At 45.7% G+C, this 18,291-nt stretch overlaps 3 protein-coding genes across 3 annotated transcripts; all 3 read right to left on the bottom strand.

The window, feature by feature from the left end:
* Window positions 1-426: 426 nt before the first annotated feature.
* Window positions 427-5,284, bottom strand: LOC107194408. Its single transcript, XM_015584028.1, has 4 exons — window positions 5,123-5,284; window positions 4,360-4,541; window positions 1,819-1,935; window positions 427-535 (listed from the first exon to the last, which is right to left on the bottom strand). The coding sequence occupies exons 1-4, from the start codon at window positions 5,282-5,284 to the stop codon at window positions 427-429; spliced, it is 570 nt and encodes a 189-aa protein (XP_015439514.1).
* Window positions 5,285-7,623: 2,339 nt separating this feature from the next.
* LOC107194441 lies at window positions 7,624-10,690 on the bottom strand. The gene is made up of 4 exons (XM_015584062.1): window positions 10,547-10,690; window positions 10,177-10,349; window positions 8,383-8,499; window positions 7,624-7,753 (listed from the first exon to the last, which is right to left on the bottom strand). The coding sequence occupies exons 1-4, from the start codon at window positions 10,688-10,690 to the stop codon at window positions 7,624-7,626; spliced, it is 564 nt and encodes a 187-aa protein (XP_015439548.1).
* Window positions 10,691-12,841: 2,151 nt separating this feature from the next.
* On the bottom strand, window positions 12,842-16,594 carry LOC107194407. The gene is made up of 4 exons (XM_015584027.1): window positions 16,481-16,594; window positions 13,614-13,768; window positions 13,020-13,127; window positions 12,842-12,950 (listed from the first exon to the last, which is right to left on the bottom strand). The coding sequence occupies exons 1-4, from the start codon at window positions 16,592-16,594 to the stop codon at window positions 12,842-12,844; spliced, it is 486 nt and encodes a 161-aa protein (XP_015439513.1).
* Between the last annotated feature and the right edge of the window lie 1,697 nt (window positions 16,595-18,291).

The raw sequence follows: 18,291 nt of genomic DNA, 5'->3' as shown, positions 1-18,291 counted from the left end.
AACACTAAAACCTCGTAATCGTGAAATACAACTCGCAGAGACAGCAAATGTTCATTTTAATTAAACGACAACAAGGTATTGTATTTTACTCCACATGATTAATATAGGTATAGAAATAACAGTCGTTTTAGTTTTCGTGCATGTGAACGCAATTTTAGAAATATTTATATAAATGTGTAGGTATATTATTATATACGAATATGTACATATGTATATACACACAATACATATGTAAGTATATGTATACATGCTCGCAAGTGTAAATGAAACAGCAAGTAGATAGAGTACAGACACTAGTCAGACTGTGACGTTGGTTCCCACAACTAGGTAAATGTAATTCGAGTTACTTTCGAGGGATTTTCTCGCGTGTCTATTAGGTTCCTATAGTTCGGTCTGAAAATCAAGAAGAAGGATTCCGTCGTCGGTTTAGAAGGCGTCCGGACACCTTTCTTCCATTTCCCCGCAATTCTCTCGGCAGTAATATGCTTTCTCGTACTCGGTCACAGTATCCGCGTCGTCCAACTTCCCGGGTAATCTGAAACATAAAAAACCGTCAAGTAATGTGGAAAAGAGACGAAAAATTTTGTTACGCGAAGATTCGTTACAATACGGTTACGAAGGAAAAGCTTCGCGAAACAAGCAAGCTCGAAAGACCAGATTCAATTGGCAAGAGGAATACAAACAAGAATACTGAAACTCGATGGAGATTTTAAGCAATCTGCATTTCCGTAAATTCCCTTCTCCTTGTAAACTTTCTTCCGTACGATGAAGTACCTAAAAATATTCAAAAGGCTGAGATGATCGTGTTGCTCTCATTTCACCAGCGTTATTAATTATCGAAGGGCAACCACGTTCGAACTTTCCCTTTATCGAACAATAGTCCCCCTCATCCTTTACGGTTCGTGATGTTGTTCGCGCGGTACGGTTCTTCGCGTGCACGCGCGCTCAAAACTTTCGGAACGGTTATTAAAACGGAGCGAAAAGTTGTCGAAGGAAATTCCGCGAGCAGTTCGGACTGGTCTGCGAACTTTTCGCGAACGTGCTAGACCGAGAGGAGTACGTTAAGCGTCACGCCGGATAACATGAATAAATTCAACGCGTTATCGAGAAACTGTGTAACGCGATCGCCTCGCTGTCAGCCTCGTGTCTTCGAAATGACTTGGAGTTGCGCGGACGCGACGACGACACTTTGATGGCAGCTGTATCCGTCGACGATATTTTCTTTTCCTATTTTTCCCTTAACCTCTACCCTCTTGTAGCAGGAAAAATCCGACTTCTTTCATTATGCTTCGTACTTGCTGGATACGAGCAAGGATTTCGTTCACGGCGATAGCCTTTCCACTACGATCACCGGGTCTCGTCGACAAATCACTTTTCCCTTTGTTAATCGACGTTCGATTAATCACCGTTTCCCCATTTCAATCTTCGATCTCTCCGATATTTCACTTTCCTCGATCAATCTCTTCGCTGATAATCGTTTAGGCATTCAATGTCTTTCCCACTTCGATTGCTTTTCCTCGCTTTCGACGAACGTTTGATTAATCAGCAGCATCTTCCGTTCGCAGCATCGTTTTCTCTTTAATTTTCATCGAACAGAATCGAATCACGAAATTCTTCGCGCCAGTCATCGTTCGTTTAATCAAGGTCTGAGAAACGTACTTTCAACTACAATACTGCTAGATCTTCACGCGATCCTTTTCGCGACCAACTCGTGGTATCTTTGTACGCAGTTCGACGCGGACTTTCTAACTCTAAGGATAGATTACTTCTAAATTAGAAAGATCAGTTTGAAGAAGCGATTACCGCTGAGATACTTACGAGAAAACGACATTCATGATCTCCTCGAGGAAGGCTCCTTTCCTTGTCTCCGTTCGATTTCTCCTGGCAGCCCTGCAGATTGCCTTGAGGATGCAGGCCCTTCCGTCCTTGCCCTGACTTGTCAAGAGAACACGTCGTCGGTTAGAGGGGCGCAACGCTGAGACCGACTGCGATCGTTTATCACTATCATGCTCGTTATCGTCGTCAGGCTGTCCGTGAGTCGGGGGTCTATTCATTAAGTTCGCGATAATACCGCCGAGCGTTGATACCGTGGAGCACGAAGCGGTTCGGTGTAAACCGGCGAAGGTTTACAAGGACCCTATCCGCCCTTTCCAGCTCACCCCGTCCAATCCCCGCCGCCCTGCCCAGTTACTCTCGAAGCAAACACTGGCAATTATAGAGTATACGTAGGTGCTTTGCTATTAGGATCGGAGTAATGCAATTGCTGTGTTTCACCGCGACCCTGGAAATCCGCGACGAAATCTTGCGATCGTGTTAAGAGCGGATTAGGGAGAAGACACGTTTCAAGACCAGACGCGAAGACTAGACTGCGTTACTTATATCATATTATCAAAGTAGAAATAGAATAGACAAACAAAAAAACTGTAGACGGATCAATGAAACAATGGGGACTATAATATTAAACAATATAATATCGCATAACGAGCTTATCGCGAGAACGGTACGAAGAGATTGCAACGTGTACGATTTCAACGACAGCCCGTTCCGAAAGTGCATAAAAATTTGTATTTTTCATTTTGAACGTCATCGAGACTAAATACGAGATCGCGCACACACGTATAAAAATGAATCTTGATTGCCATTTATCGACGTCGCCCGTATTCCGATAGAACAATTTGACAAATGGTTACCAATATCGGGTAATCGACGATATTTATGCAAGCAGTATGCGATGCTTGGTTGCACACGAGCAAGAGCTGTGCCACGAGCGGGCAGAATGGGCGTTTTAATCGATCGATAATGCTTCCTTTCGAGTAACGTATTCGAGTAATGCGCCCTTTCGAGCATCGAGAGAAATCTCCCTCATTTGTCAATACTCGAATATTTTGGGGAAATCGATCGTGGGCGAACCGACACTTGCCGCGACGTCAGCGAACGTCCATCGAGTCTCACTGTTCCTGCGGAGTCTCGAAGGCAATACTAATACTCGAGGCAAGCAAAAGGGGTTGCTTTATTGCTAACTCGATTCGAGGCGCCTAATCGCGTTGAATCGCGCTTAATCCGTGAAAATCTGTGACCCTGTTGCCGCGTTTGAGCAACGGGTTAGGTCGGATGGAGACAGATGGAGTCAGATGGAGTCAGATGCAGTCAAATGGAGTCAAATGGAGTCAAATGGAGTCAAATGGAGTCAAATGGAGTCAAATGGAGTCAAATGGAGTCAAATGGAGTCAAATGGAGTCAAATGGAGTCAGATGGAGTCAGATGGAGTCAGATGGAGTCAGATGGAGTCAGATGGAGTCCAATGGAGTCCAATGGAGTCCAATGGAGTCAAATGGAGTCAAATGGAGTCAAATGGAGTGAGATGGAGTCAGATGGAGTCAGATGGAGTCAGATAGAGTCAGATGGAGTCAGATAGAGTCAGATAGAGTCAGATAGAGTCAGATAGAGTCAGATAGAGTCAGATAGAGTCAGATAGAGTCAGATAGAGTCAGATAGAGTCAGATAGAGTCAGATAGAGTCAGATAGAGTCAGATAGAGTCAGATAGAGTCAGATAGAGTCAGATAGAGTCAGATAGAGTCAGATGGAGTCAAATGGAGTCAGATAGAGTCAGATAGAGTCAGATAGAGTCAGATAGAGTCAGATGGAGTCAAATGGAGTCAGATAGAGTCAGATGGAGTCAGATGGAGTCAGAAGGAGCGCCCTAAGAAACGTTCGTAAAATCTCAGTTCGGCTAGCAGTGTGCTTTGTTTCGTTTGGTCAGCCTCCCCCGAAGAGGAGCCGGGGAAAACGGCACGGCGCGGGCTGAAAGGCGGGAAACGTTCTATCGGCGCCGTTTCGCGATCACCTTTCGTCATTTCGGCGAGGTCAACGTTTGTGTACCCTCGAGAGAGGCCAAGCGGCTTCGAGAGTCGGCCACTTAACCCCGCCAAGGCAGAGTTCTCATTGTCGTTTCCGGCGATTACTCGGCGTGAATCGGACAAGTGGCCGTGGAGAGAAGGCCGTTTTATCGACAGTAAAAATTCAAGACCGCTCGGTTGTTTTGCATCTGGGGAAAGCCCCCTTCATCGGCCCCCGAAAATCAAGAGCTCCTTCGGGACGGAACAATGCCGCGAGCCCTTTTCGGAGTGTGCTCGAGAACGACTCTCTTTTCCAGCGAGACAATACTTCGAGGTCGGCTAAACTGCTAAAACGTTTGCTTTCAAATTGGTGGTCGTATGGTTTTCTGGGAGGAAAGGAGGAGGAACGGAGAAGAGTCTGGAGAAATGTTTGAACCCGATTCGCGACGATTTCTGTGTAATACAGCGACCACTTCAATCCTGATTTCATTCTATTTCCACTGGAATCATCGGTGTACTCACGTTCCCAATAGCGACTCCATTTTGCGATAGAGTTCCCTTCTGCTTCGGCGATGATATACATCCAGACGATCGGCCGATATCGTGCTCTCGCTGGGCAATTCCCATGCTTGACCGGCGGTGATCCCGAGGGTAAAGAGTCCAGAGGGTTTCGTATAAGTGCTCATAGTCAGACAGTACACCAGCTGAACCATTCGTATCGTATCGAATCGAATCGAATCGAAGACAGAACGAGAGAGAAAAAGAAATTATTATAGTCCAAGTGTTTAGCGTAACGTATTAATTCTACAAGAAATTACTCGACAAGGTCGTGGACTTTTCTAGCACGTCGCGACAACCAACGATCATTAACAGCTATTAACGAATTTACTTTGGACGGCTACTGTGTTGGTACTGGTAATCTCGCAATTTTCCAAAGCATTAATAATTAGCTCCACCCGATTATCGAGGTTTATCGCAGCACCGCGAGCTCCTTTTAACGTTTAAATTTTACATGCGAACGTGTTCGATGACGAACAGGTCTCCGGTGTGGAACGACGTGGCAGCTTTAGGCCGAGCTATTAGAAATTGTTAAGCCATCGTTTACAGCGCAAGTTTCGCGAACTTGACGCCGTGAAACTCTCTGTCTCGCTACCGGGACCGGGACGCGTGCATACTTCTCGCGATGTAACATTATGAACAAGTTTTTTACGATGTAATTACAGCACGGAGGCAGCGTGCTTCTCAGGAAGTTCAGACACGACTTTCATTTGGAAATTTCACTCACTTGAATGTTGCTTCCCTGAGGGAAGACGAGGTATTTGGCTTCAAATTCCCTTTTGAATCGACGACCAATCGTGTCGTTCGTCGATTCCGTCGATGTCGCGACGTAAAGTAAACAGAAGAATTTGATCGCAGAAACGAGGAACAAAGGAGACGCAGTTGACATCCCGTTAAACGTTCACTGAATCGCGTTGGTCAACCGGAGATGATTCGTCGAAGCGGTTTCCTCGGGTCGAGACGCTAAGTGACACGAACCGGTGGATGATATAATGACAGGTAACGGTGGTTAGAGAGTTTAGCGATGAGTTTACGGCCGGATCGTTAAACTGCCTTAAATTGCTCGTTAAACCGCGGGCAAGTGCGAATTGCACGCAGTTTCGTTCACGGTTCATACGAGACAATCTTTGGTGAGTCGTGTATGTTTTTTTTTGTGACGCTGAAATAATGCTTCTAATTTTCGGGCAATTGTTACATTTATCACATTTATCAGATTTATCACACCGTACCGGCACCAGAGAGGATCCACTTAACGAAAGATTAATCTTTATCAGACGCATCGTTCGTAGATCTAATTAGTAAAAAAAAAAAAAAAAAAAACGGCGGCTCGTTGAAACTTTCAGACAATGGAGGAACCCGGAACTCCACTTAAAAGCGTGCTCGAAGGCTTTAATAAAACAACAAGGTTCGAGAGGCCATTAATTTCACCGTACTCGGGGATCACAGTTTTCGTCGTTCGATCTCTGCTCCGTCGAACAAAATCAAATTCACGATGTGCACGCACTTTAGTGTAATCGTGGATCATCGTGCTCCGCGGGGTGAGTAATTAGAACGATGGGATCATCGGTTCCATTCTCGGGGGGTCGTGAAATTTTACCGAGGATCGTTGAACCTCGTGGTCCGACGGTCGAAAATATAATTGGATCGTCCGCCGTTGTAAAAACGGAATGGCGAACTTTTTAGCAGCTGCGATAAATTTCAGTTTTCTTGTCGTACTATTTTATTAATAGAATCAACTTATTACCTTTAAAATTGAACTGACCTAGAAAGTGGTGAGGTTTAACAGTTAATTACAACAACAACACCGATTGTTTGACGTATCGTCGAGTACCTACCTACAGACAGAATAAAATTTTGTTATTTAAGGCTTACGTTTCGAGAAAATCGACTTCGAAAAGTAATCTGAAACACATTATGTAATATGTACATATGTATATATATGTATGTATGTATGTATGTATGTATGTATGTATGTATGTATGTACATACATATGTATACGTATTTATTACGTAGAGTAGATCGTGGGTCGTGTTTAAATTTGAAAGAAAAAAGACCACGTTTCGGTACTGTTGATTTATTTTATTACATCTACTATCATTTTTTAAGCACACTGTTCTCCAGACGTACGTATTTATTAGACAATTAATACATATACAACTTGTCGGTGTTTTCTAATGTACTTCATAGTTAAATTAAATACATATTAAGATTGTTTCTGCTGCAGCTATGTTAACGTTTATGCTGTCTTTGTACTGTATATTTTCACATCTGGTCTCGACTATAGCATTCGTGTTTTTATATTAAGCGACGGATGGATTTTTAACGGTACGCTTAAACTTCCTTCGAAATGGAGTTCATCGGGCCATACGTTAATGAATTAATGAAACGTTGTTTGTGTGTTTAGCGCGATACTCGTCCCGGTTAAATATTGGACATTCAAATAACGACGCAGACATTTTTTTCCTCCGTTCCCGTTTACAAAAGGGCTCGGAGCACCGCACTCGACCGTGGCCTGGACCGCGGCCTCGGCCACTGCACTCTACCAAAATGAACTATAAATTCCCGGCACTCGGTTCACCATTTTGTTAACGCAAAATGAATTACATGCCGCCAGCGTTACTGCCGCTGTCACCATCGCGATACAGGAACATCCGGTGAAATATGTTCGCTGAAAGGTCGGCCGCGAAATCTTTGGAAACCACCGAGTGAAACGTAAATTGAAATTGAAAGAACGAAAGAGTCGCACTCCGTGCGCTGTACAGGGTATATAGGTATTTACGTATTTATCTAAATATAGTATGATATTTCGTTGGTTTCGATTAAAAAAGCTAAAGGGATAAAAGAAGTTTGCTCGGATACAATGCAGAACAATTTCCCGTGCTGTTTACGACGATTAACGGGAACGTTGCATTTTTCATTCGTGAAAGTTGTCGGAAATATAGTTTTTGTATAGCCTACGTTTGCGTATTCGGCGCATAAATGTATCCGCACGGTGATCCACGCAGTTTGGCAACGATCGGGCGTTCCGCCGGACCAGAAGATTATGCGGGGACGCAGCGGGGTTCAGGTTGAAAAATTACCAAAGTTCGGGCGAGTGGCCAGGAAAACTTGAGCGGTGTTTCCCCGGGCAGGCGACGCATCCCGGACGAAACCCGGTCGACGTTGCATACGCATACGTATGTGAATGCGTCGAGTACCAGGAAGCAACGGGGTTCTGTTGGCCGGTCTTAGAACTCTACCTCGTAAATGGAGTGCTGGCAGCTCGGATAAAGCTGCTCGCAATTTACGGTGGTCCGGTACGCGTCCTCGTATGCTCGATCCCTCGTTTTCTCGAACTTTTCGCCGTCATTGGGCAGCCTGCGACAGGAGAATAGAATTTAGGAATCGTCACATCGATTCGACACATTGACTCGACTCGTCTCGAGAAAATTTCTTCTTCCTCGGAGCAAAAGTCAACTTATTACTTTGAAATTAAACTGACCGAGAAAGTGTTGAGGTTTAACAGTTAATTACAACAACAACAACACCGATTGTTTGACGTGTCGTCGAGTACCTACCTACAGACAGAATAAAATTTTGTCATCTAAGGCTTACATTTCGAGAAAATCGACTTCGGAAAGTACTCTGAAACGCGTGCATTCACCATAGTAGTAAGTAGAAACGGAATGCAATGAACAGACGCGATAGTCCAGTCCTATTCAATTGCCCCCGTATTTACGAGATCTTCAACGTCAATTTTCTCGAAAACTAAGCATTAAATGAAAACATTTTATTCCATATTTTGTTCTTATTCTTTTATAAACATTCACCTCGTATCCGCTTGTACATGTTATTCGGCTGCAACCTGTATATGTATGTATAATCTTACGCGTCGTTCCTCGTCTATGAACTATTAGCACCATAGCTAAAGTTTTTGTGTTGTGATTCTCGCGCGGTAAGATTCGAGGTCCGAGCTAGAGCATTGTTAAACGGTGGACCATACTCACGTGAAAATCGCGTGCAGTAGCTCGTTCACGAAGGCCCCCTTGCCAAGGTTCGAAGGGTCCCTCTGGCCCGCCTCGCAGAGCGCCCTCATCACGCAGGCTCTGCCATCGAGGCCGGTGCTGTCGATAAAGTTTAATTTAAAATAGTTCCCCGGCCCGTAAACTTTGATGACGGGGCTGCGGCTTAAGCGAGGTTCCTGCGGCCGAAACAATTACCGGCGACTCGAGGAGCATTCTCGGGCGCAATCGCGTTTAACTTTAACTACGCTGTCGGATGATGCGTATAACACGTTGTTCGTCGGCTGCTTCCGTTCCGGAAACTTTCAGAAAGGAGCAACGAGAGACTAGAAGATACCCGTCGCAAACCACGTGTCGTAGGAGATTTCCTATTCCGATGTCGGACGTGTCCTTCGTGAAAATGAACGGGAATAAGTGTATGTCGGTATTCTCGAAGAGCAGCAGCGCGTCGAAGAATGTCGATCGAGGGAATTCGCCGCGTCAGGTATTGTTAATTAAATTCCTTCGCGAACGATTATGTCCGGCAAAATCCGTATCTGTCCGAGTTGTCGTTAACCAGTGACATCTTGTCGAATCGAATGCACCTTCGTCAAGAGGAACTTTTTTCTTCTTCTTCTTCTTCTTCGTCGTCGTCTTTTACTAGAAACGACGTCGACGATGACGACGACACGATGTTCCAGTATCCTTTTGAATAACTCAGCGTACGTAATTCATTTAATTCCGTGTGCTTTTCAGAGGTCTGACACGTGGTTTGGTACGTGGTGAAAGTATAAATTACGGGGACGAAACGTCGAAAGGAATGGAATACTTTATACAAGGTGATTCGAGATGAGATGGTTTTCGATTGACTTCGGAACGAATTTTTAGTGAAAAGTGTTAACGAGACTTGTTGAGTTTCCACTACGGTACTCGACTCGTGTATATGCACAGGTACATACATGTTACGCCAACGGACTTTGTTTGCGGTTGAGTGGTGGTAGTTAACTTAGAGTCCCATCGTTAATGTGCATGCGTTCGTTGTCGTAGCACCCAGTATAATGCAACGGAATCGAATCCGACGCGACGTCTTCCTGTTCCGTTTCTCTCACACGTTCCGCATGAAAATTTCTGTGCCTGCCGCGCATTTGCATGTGCCAGCGAGGAAAAAAGAGCTCCATTTGCATGTTACACCACGCTTCAGAACCGAATGAAAGCAAGCTTTCGCGAGGGGTGAAAACAAAAAGTCGTGTGAACAGAAGGATAGAAGTAAAGAAATTGAAATTCTTGCGTCTTCTTTGTGGTTTGACACTCTATTTCCTATGTAATTTGCGTCCGTGGGTAACGAAAAGATATCGGGAAAAATTCGCCGGTATTGCATGCGCAGGTTTCGTTTCAAGATCAGTCGCGTCATTTTAAACGATAGAACGAATGAGACTGGATTAATTGAAACTCGTGAATTATTTTTACGTCGCATAGTTTCCCGTAGAATTTATCCGGTCAGAGAATAAATTAACCGTCACTGGATAGAAGTCTGAATTTACTGCGGCTGAAAATCGGAAATTGCGTAATTTCAGTGGTGCAAGTCAATAATAGTTGAATCTTGTTCGAGCAAATGCACGCGGTGCGTATTAATTAAAAGTATATGTTTCGAGAACACAACGGAAAACGAAGCAATTAAGTTTTTAATTGAATCGAACGAAGCCGAACGAACACTCGTGACGAAGAAAGCAACGAAATTGGTTTTCGCGTCGAAGACAGGATAAGATTTCAAGAGAATTTGCGGGAAACTGATTCACTTACGACTGCAGTAGAGCTTCTATTTTCGGGAATACGACGCTTCTGCTTCTGCGATGAAGCAATTCCGATATTTTGTTGTCGACTTTGCTCGGCAGCTCCCAGGCCAAAGCGGCCGTCATGCCCATCACCACGTCATTCTCTCTGGCGTACGTTCCGACTGTCAGGCAAAACACCAGCTGGTGTAGACAGAAAATGTTCGATACATTCTTCCTCGATCAATCGTCTCGAATAATGTCTAAATTTCAATCGATTCGAGGCTATCGCGTACGAACAAACGAACGAACGATAGAACGAACGAAACGACGTTGGATCGTCGAGTTAATCGCAAGAGGATGGAAATGCTTGAATTGGAAGCAGGATGGTATAGATTTACCTGCAGGTTGCTGCCTTCCGGGAAAATCAAGTATCTCTTGGGCCTGGAGAGCGTCCTCGATGCGCCGATCGGTCTTTCGTTCGCGCATATCATCAGGAAATCAAAACACGCGACAACCAAGGACAGTCGTCGGACGTTTGGCATCCCTTCGACGCGGTTACGAGAGTTTTCCGCTCTCATACGTTCCCGCGCGTGTCTCTGGAACGATCGCGAACCCCTCGAGAGTGAAAGTGATCGAGCCAGAGCTCGTGATACGTACGATTTCGCCGACGCGAAGCGACGCGAAGTGAAGCGAAACAGCACCTGTACTTCGGACCAGCAGAAGATCGTGAAAGAAGTGTGATTTGAACGCCGCTGGAATGCTTTCCGCACTAAAAGACCGGTTCCCCGTACGACGAACGTGGAATAGTTTCGGTGGATGAGCTAACGGGAACGAACTGGTCGTGTTTTTTTCCGCGGGTGTCTAATCGGCAGCCAGACGATGCCCTCGAGAATCTCTAAGGTAAACAAAACAGTCGTCGATCCCGCTCGAGTCTCGGAGTTGCGTCATTCGAATGGTGAATGTTGCTTCATCGGTTGATCCGAGAAACTTGTTCCAGTTCAGCGTACGCGCAACACGTTCCGGTTTGCGCGGAGTTGTTTTTTTAGGGACAAAGTGTGAGCTAGGTCTTTCATCGACCGACAAATTCACAGGATCGTTGAAAGTTTTGAGGTTGTTGGCGAGCGACACGAGGTCTGCAAAGTCAAGCGATTGCACGGTGTTTCGCAGAGAAGTAACCTGCTTCTTGGAAACGAGCCCTAATGTTAAAGAACCGGTCAACTTTTCCGTAGGAATGATTCTGAATGGCGTACAATTGTCCGTGGTCCTAGATTGTCTTCCGATTCGGACGCCCACTTTGGTGATTAGCCAAAATCCACCGAGGAATTGCAATCTACAGTACACCGAGGAGCAAACTCGGCTTTCTCTAGAATTCTCTAGCTTTTTCTAGGTAGGAGGTCTTTTCCTTACATCACTTTTTTCCCTTGTGGAAGCCGAGTTTGCTCGCGAGGGTACATATGTATTTTACGATTTAGCAGACAAACAAATCGAGGAAATCGTTAACTTTTTAATCTTAACCCCACAGAACTGTCTGTCAGTTGGACATATCCGGTTGACCTCGTTTCCGTCGATAATCGTGAAACGATAATCCTCTATCCACTGATGTCGAAACTCTAAATAACTCGATCGTCAATTAGTTACGAACTTTGCGTCATCGTCTGGACTCGGCAGAGAGGAAACGGATGTTAAATGAGAACAACACTCTTCGGTAAGCACCGTTTATTGAATAAATTCCAGCCAATCGAATTTTAGATTTCCCTCGATATTTATCGTCGTCGAGACGCTGAACGCGACAATTTGATCGCGAATAATTATGTACATACCTCTACTCGGGTGTCTCGTTTTTTTCGTGGGTGATGCGCGATAAAATACGGGTCAGGAACGACACTAAAACATAAATGAACGTCCGCGGGATGAACGCGCGATAGCAGAACCGTTGTGGACAGACGAAACAGGGTGGTAGCAGCTCCGCTCATTGTACTTTTAAATGCACGCTTATATTAATTCATACCGTCTTCGCTGCTAGAATGTTACACCTTTCTGGAATACTCCGATTGGGATAGAGAGAGAGAGAGAGAGAGAGAGAGAGAGAGAGAGAGAGGGAGAGAGAGAGGGAGATATAGAGAGATGGAAAGATAACGGGAGATAGTGGGAGATAGTGGGAGAAAAAGGGAGAGAGAAAGAGGACCAGCAAAGTCCTCTTTTTCACCGGGCGACACTTATTTCCTCATTTTGCAGCCCATAGCGGTGGAACGAGCGTCTGTTAATTGCATATGGGAGTTGCGCGCGAGCGCTCGACGACCCCCTCCTGCACATTGTCTGGCAAGAAAACCGCAGAACATTCTAAATTAATGCTTTTCGTTAACACGTGGCCACCGTGGATGCAATTGTAACCGTTCTGTCGTGGAATGTGACTGGGGTGTTGTCATCGTCGTCGCCATCGTCGTCGGCGTCGTTCCTGGAAAATCCAGGATAATGCGTGCCATTGAGAAGAACGCTTAAACCTTGCTACGTCCACCAACGAAATGATCTGATATCGAAACACTTCTACGTGGAAAAGTAGAACGGCAGACGGTTCACGACGTTTTCTAGAGTCGAGGATTCAATTAGGGTCACGTTATTTTGATTTCTTTATATAATTTCGACGACGATGTTCAGTCTTTATTCCGAGTCGTTGAGCTTCCAGGGTTCACGGTTCATTGATCGACGAAGCTATCAATTCCAATTAACTGGAGGGGACAATTCCTGTCGTGCACGTCGCAGTAAACCGACTCCTCCGAAGAACTGCTGTTATTTCCGTACGATCTGAAATCAAATACCATCCGTGCGATACACGTGCGATTGATATTAACGTCCAAGGTCCGGGATGCTCACCCGATAAGTAACTTTAATATCTTCGCCACGACTCCGTCTTTTCGACTCACGTATTCCATGGCCTGGCAGACGTTTTTGAGTAGGCAGGACTTCCCGTCGAATCCGTGGCTGGAATATGAAACGGTTCGAATATGAATAGACCATCCGAGCCGGGTAACGCGAATTTTATTTAAGATAAAGTCGTACGGACAAACGACACGAAGGCTCTCCTCGATCTTGCCGTGAGAGAGCAAGGAGAAACCCATCGGATGCGCATCTGGCGGTGTGAAGCGGAGTGGAGCGAGACAAAACGAAATGAAACGAAACGTAGAGCAGTGCACGCAAGGAAATGAGAGGAAGTAAGCGGAATCGAGGGACAGAGAAAGAGAAACCGACTGCGCGTAAAAGGACGGCACTGCGCCATTGGCCGATCCGTAGTCGAGACCGGAAATGGTTCTATGGCCGCGGCCAGAAATCCAGATCTTTTTGGCGAACATTTCCCTGTCTCGGCTAAAATGGCCACGGCAATTTCTAGTCTCCGCAACTTTCATGCCGGTGCCCACGGATCGTTGCCCATCCCTTGCATTATTCTTCGACTATTAAACTATTTATTACCTTTCGTAGACGAGCTCTGCCGCCTCGTGAACGTCGGAGATGGACCTACCTGTCCGACCCGTGCCGGCAGGAAGCTCCCACACCATCTTGAAACCGGCCGCTTGAGCGAAGATTGTCGTCTGCGGGAACAAAGTGACCTTGTAATTCACCCTGTACTGAAAGGGAGAACTTCAAGTTAATAGTTGCCGACTGTTCCGTTCGAGGTGAATAGGTGGATGGGGAACGATGGACCGGGACTTGGCGGCCGATGATACGAGGCTTCTTCGAAGTCTCGGAACTCGAGACTTACACGGGAATTTTAGAGGATCATTCGAGAAGGATACGACAAACTTCTGGCGTGGGTCAGTCGCATGCAGATTAACGTGGAAAAAGCTGCGTTGTCCCTCGAGCAAACTTTACACGTCGATCGTTATGGTTACGGTCGGTATCGGAAAATACTTCTGATCGAGAATTTTAATTACTTTTTCTGAAATCGTAGTCTATGAAGAGCATGCTCTGCGTGTTTCATCGTTTGTATTTTGAACAAACGCCTTTCTTCATTTTGAAGCACAGAACAGCGAAGAATAAGGTGGCAGAACAGGTTTACGACCCTGTAGAATTGTCTGTTAAATTACATATTCTACATATAGGTACAATACAATATACATATATAAGTTCTGCTGGATAACGCTAAGCGAGCTGTGGGAGGGTATCACCTGGAACTGGCAAGTCGTTTATCAGACGAGCATCCTTCTCCGACTTACTCTTGTAGGTCGAAATAGAAATGAAAGTAAGGGGCTGCCCTTTGAGCTCTTTTCGTCCGTGTTTGTACGCGAGTCGAGATCGCACGATTCTTCGAGCGATGGCCACAATGCGTTTCTCTGGTGCTGATAACCGAGTAGCTAAACTAGTAAATCTGTGTGGGTCTTTAGATCTATCTTCCCTTTGGCTTTAAAACGCTCGATTCATCCTCTAGTGACAATCTCAACTGGATGTGTAAACCTTGCGACGAATTTCCAATAACAAGTATGAGAATAATAAATACGGTTGTATACACTTTTTTCAGTTTATGGGCCGATAATTAAAACCGTTAGACAATGCCTCGGCCATTTCGTGTAAGTATCCTCCGAGCCATTGAAACCGTTGTTTTTCGATCACAAACACTGTTTCCCTCTTTCTGAAATCGTCTGTCGCGTCGGTGGAAGTTGCTTCGGGATGGCCGAAAAGGGACGACACAAAACCTGTTTCCTAGTGATGCGCGGGTAAACCGAATAATCCTCCACGGTCGTGTGCAGAATAATGAAGAGGGTGATTAGAGGATTTCAGGTCCAAGAGGATGGAACGGTCTTCTTTTCCACGGCGAGTCGGATTCAAGGTAAAATTCAGTGGTCACTATCGGAACGTCACGTCGCTCTAGTTAGTTACATACATACTTGATCTATGCTTTCGCGGCAGGATCGTACTTACGATACTATATAAAATGTAAATAGCTGTACGAGATATTTTTATACGTCGCAGAACTCGACCATTCGTCGGATACAATAAACTTTCACGGTAACATAGTTCCGGGTTGTATCGATTCCACTGGTGATCTGAAATTCAACCGCAGTCTCGTGCATTAGGACGATGGTGGGCGCATGGTGCAGATGCAGACGGTCGTATCGTCGGTACTCGGTCACGTGCCACATGCTTGCCGGTAAGTGCAGTGGATAGTCGCGAGTTGTGCGCCTAATTCTTCAGGTTTCCGCGTAGAAATGAACGGAAATGCCTACCACCGTGTCATCTAGTTACGCCGCGGTGGTCCCATCTGGCGCATCCCGTCGCGTCGACCGAAAATCGTAAACAATTACGAACGTCAAACTCCGTGCCACTGTTCGCACGGAAATTTTCGACCAAAACTTTATGTGTCGTTCGTTAAATCTTTCAGCGTGGAATTCGTTCCTCCACCGCCTCGAAACCACGCAATTTGTTCGATCGGTAGACTCTAATGGAAGCTGGAGGGAACGACAGTGACACGGCGGTCATGAAAGTGAAGGTGGGGGGTGTCGATGATCGACTGTTCTCTTAAACGAGTAAGCTGTTTTCGACAGTCTGACACGTTTTGCGAACATGGAACTGTCGAAGAGGAAATGCTGCTGAAGACAACCCGAATATACTTAATTTACACGGAATTGTTAAACATATAATATTTACGAGGCCCTCGAGTAACATAAGCTACATCGTCGAGCGTAATATTCAGAACTACGATCAGGATAACGTATTCGAGTCGAAGCCGCGAGATATGTCTCGGGTCGATCGACGAGTTACGGTGGGTAAGTTGCATTACGGAGTGCCGTGAAGCGTGTTCGCCGGGGAAGATCGCCTTTTAAAGCGAAAATACGAGGCCAACGATCGGTTTGCATTAGTCGTAGTCCCTCCCCCCCTGTGTGTATGGTGCATAAATTTCCGGTATGCACGCTGCGCCCAGTTGCTCGTCCTCCCCCTATAAACACAACCGATAGCATAAAGGATGCCTCTCGACAACGAACGGCAGGCTAATTTCGACGCGAGTCGAGCGGAAATTTCTTTCGTTGTTTCATCACGAATCCATGAACCGTACGGGACAAGGTTTACAACGTGGAACATACCAAATGTAGAAAACGGCCAATGCGGGAATCGAGGAAGTACGATGCAACGCGTAGTCACGCTCGTCGAAATATTAATTCGAGAATATAAAAGGGATTTAGGAAATGATTCGAAGACGAGAGCAACGATAAAAATATCTGAGACGCGGACCAGGCAACGAATAGCGATCAATTTAGAAAATTTCGCGAACTAACTGCCTACCTAAGTGTATATAAGTCGACTACGGGCTGGGGTAAAAACGCTTGTCAGAGTAGAATACTCACGAAAAAGGAGCTGCCCTTCCGGAATGCCAGAGATCTGGTGGCTCTGCCCGCGGCCACGAATTCGGCTGCGGTAACGAGGCCGAGACAGAGGATGCTCCAGAACAACGGACGCATAATCAGTGAATGCCGGGCTTTGGGCCAAGATATCCTCGCGATGTTACCCACGCGGCCTATAGATCGCGCAAACTGTTTTCGCCAGCCTCGAAATCTCCTCCTCCGATGAGATTGAATCGGTTCGAACGACGTCGCCCTGGGACATTGATCAACGGTGTTCTCTCAGCCCCACTATCGTCACTTTTTCACTCCGTTTCGAGCCTTCCCCCTCCTCTCCCCCTTTTGCTGCTGGCTCGTTCTTATCAATTAGCATCGGCGTCAACGTTAGCACTCGTTTCCAAAGGAATCTTTTAGATTGTGTTCATCGCGCGGGACTAAATCGAGCCAAGTAAATACAATTTGTCTACGACGTACCGTTACTCTTTGTCGTTAAATGTGAGACACACTGAATTTCCTCCTTCCAAAGCATTCGACTTGCCACCAGTCCTTTGTCTGAAATATGGAACGCGCCAGTACTTCCCGCCCGAAGACCGAGGCTCTCTCTCCCTCTCTCGGTAAACTACTAAACTGCCTGGAACACGAAACGATCCTGTGTTCCCTCTCTCTCACTTTCTGCTTTCGTGCCGTTTTACGACCAAGAATCCTCCGTCCAAGGTGGATCGGATGAGTCGGTACAGTATTCTACGAGTGATTTATCTATTGATCCAAGGAACGCGATACAACCGGACCATTGCTTTATACTCAAACACGAGGGAATTCATAGAAAAGAAGCGAATGTTCGGACTTTGGAAAGTTGATCGTAGCCGAACGTCCTTGAAGATACGGCGAGCATCGATCTGGAAAGGGCCATGTTACGTCCAAGTGCGAGCGTACTTTTCCAACAAGGTAGTTGATTAAACTTGGGAAATACATTTAGCTCCACTTCACGCGCAACAGGACCGTACCGCGGAATCGGCGGCAGAAAATCGACGAAATAATTCCCAAGAGTCGGACCGGAGTCTGTCACTCGGCAATTGGAACCTTTTGCAGTTAGTTACCTTCGATTAAAGCGACTTCGTCGAGTTATTAAGCCGGCTCGGTCTACGTGGAACGTCGCGTCTCACTTTAAACGGCCCCGCGCAGCCTGAAGAACCGTAAAACTGGCGTTTAATAATAAATTATTTACCGCCCATCCGCCGTCTACTGGCTCGTTTTAGGAACGTATTTATGAACTTAATCTCGGAGCTGCATAAAATACTGGCAACGCTTGTATATCCTTCAACCATGTACTTCTTCTTCTTCACTTTCTTTTTCCCCTGGTTGCGGAGTCTCTTCTGCCCCGAGGGGAAACGAAAGGCTTGGAATTGGTAAATTGCGAGCATCGGAGGCTGCTTTTATTTTTCTAGGATCCCTGTTGCCTGATCGTTTAAGTTTTGCGAGCTCGACGTGTAAGTACTTTGTTTTCGAAGAAATTCTTAATGGAAATTAAACAAGTGTCGATAAATCCCGATCAAAGTTCGGATAAAAGGAGATGGATCGGGGAGCTTACTATATGTATGAAGCTTACTGTATGCGTCGTCAACGGAGACGGGATTTGATGCGGGTATAACAGCGCAAAGCGTAAGATGGAAAAAGATTTATTCCGGTGCAAAGGAAGACTGACAGGGGATGCAGATTGAAAGGTGAAACTAGGTCGAGAAGAAAATGAAGGGAAAATGCAATAACGTGTACAACGATGCGAAAAGATCGGAAATAAAGAACATGCTGCGTAGTCATAA

This window comes from Dufourea novaeangliae, unplaced genomic scaffold, assembly GCF_001272555.1.
Source record: "Dufourea novaeangliae isolate 0120121106 unplaced genomic scaffold, ASM127255v1 scaffold39, whole genome shotgun sequence".
NCBI lineage: Eukaryota > Metazoa > Arthropoda > Insecta > Hymenoptera > Halictidae > Dufourea > Dufourea novaeangliae.
Note: the sequence above shows the minus strand (reverse complement) of the source record. Positions and strands in the feature narration are given on the sequence as shown.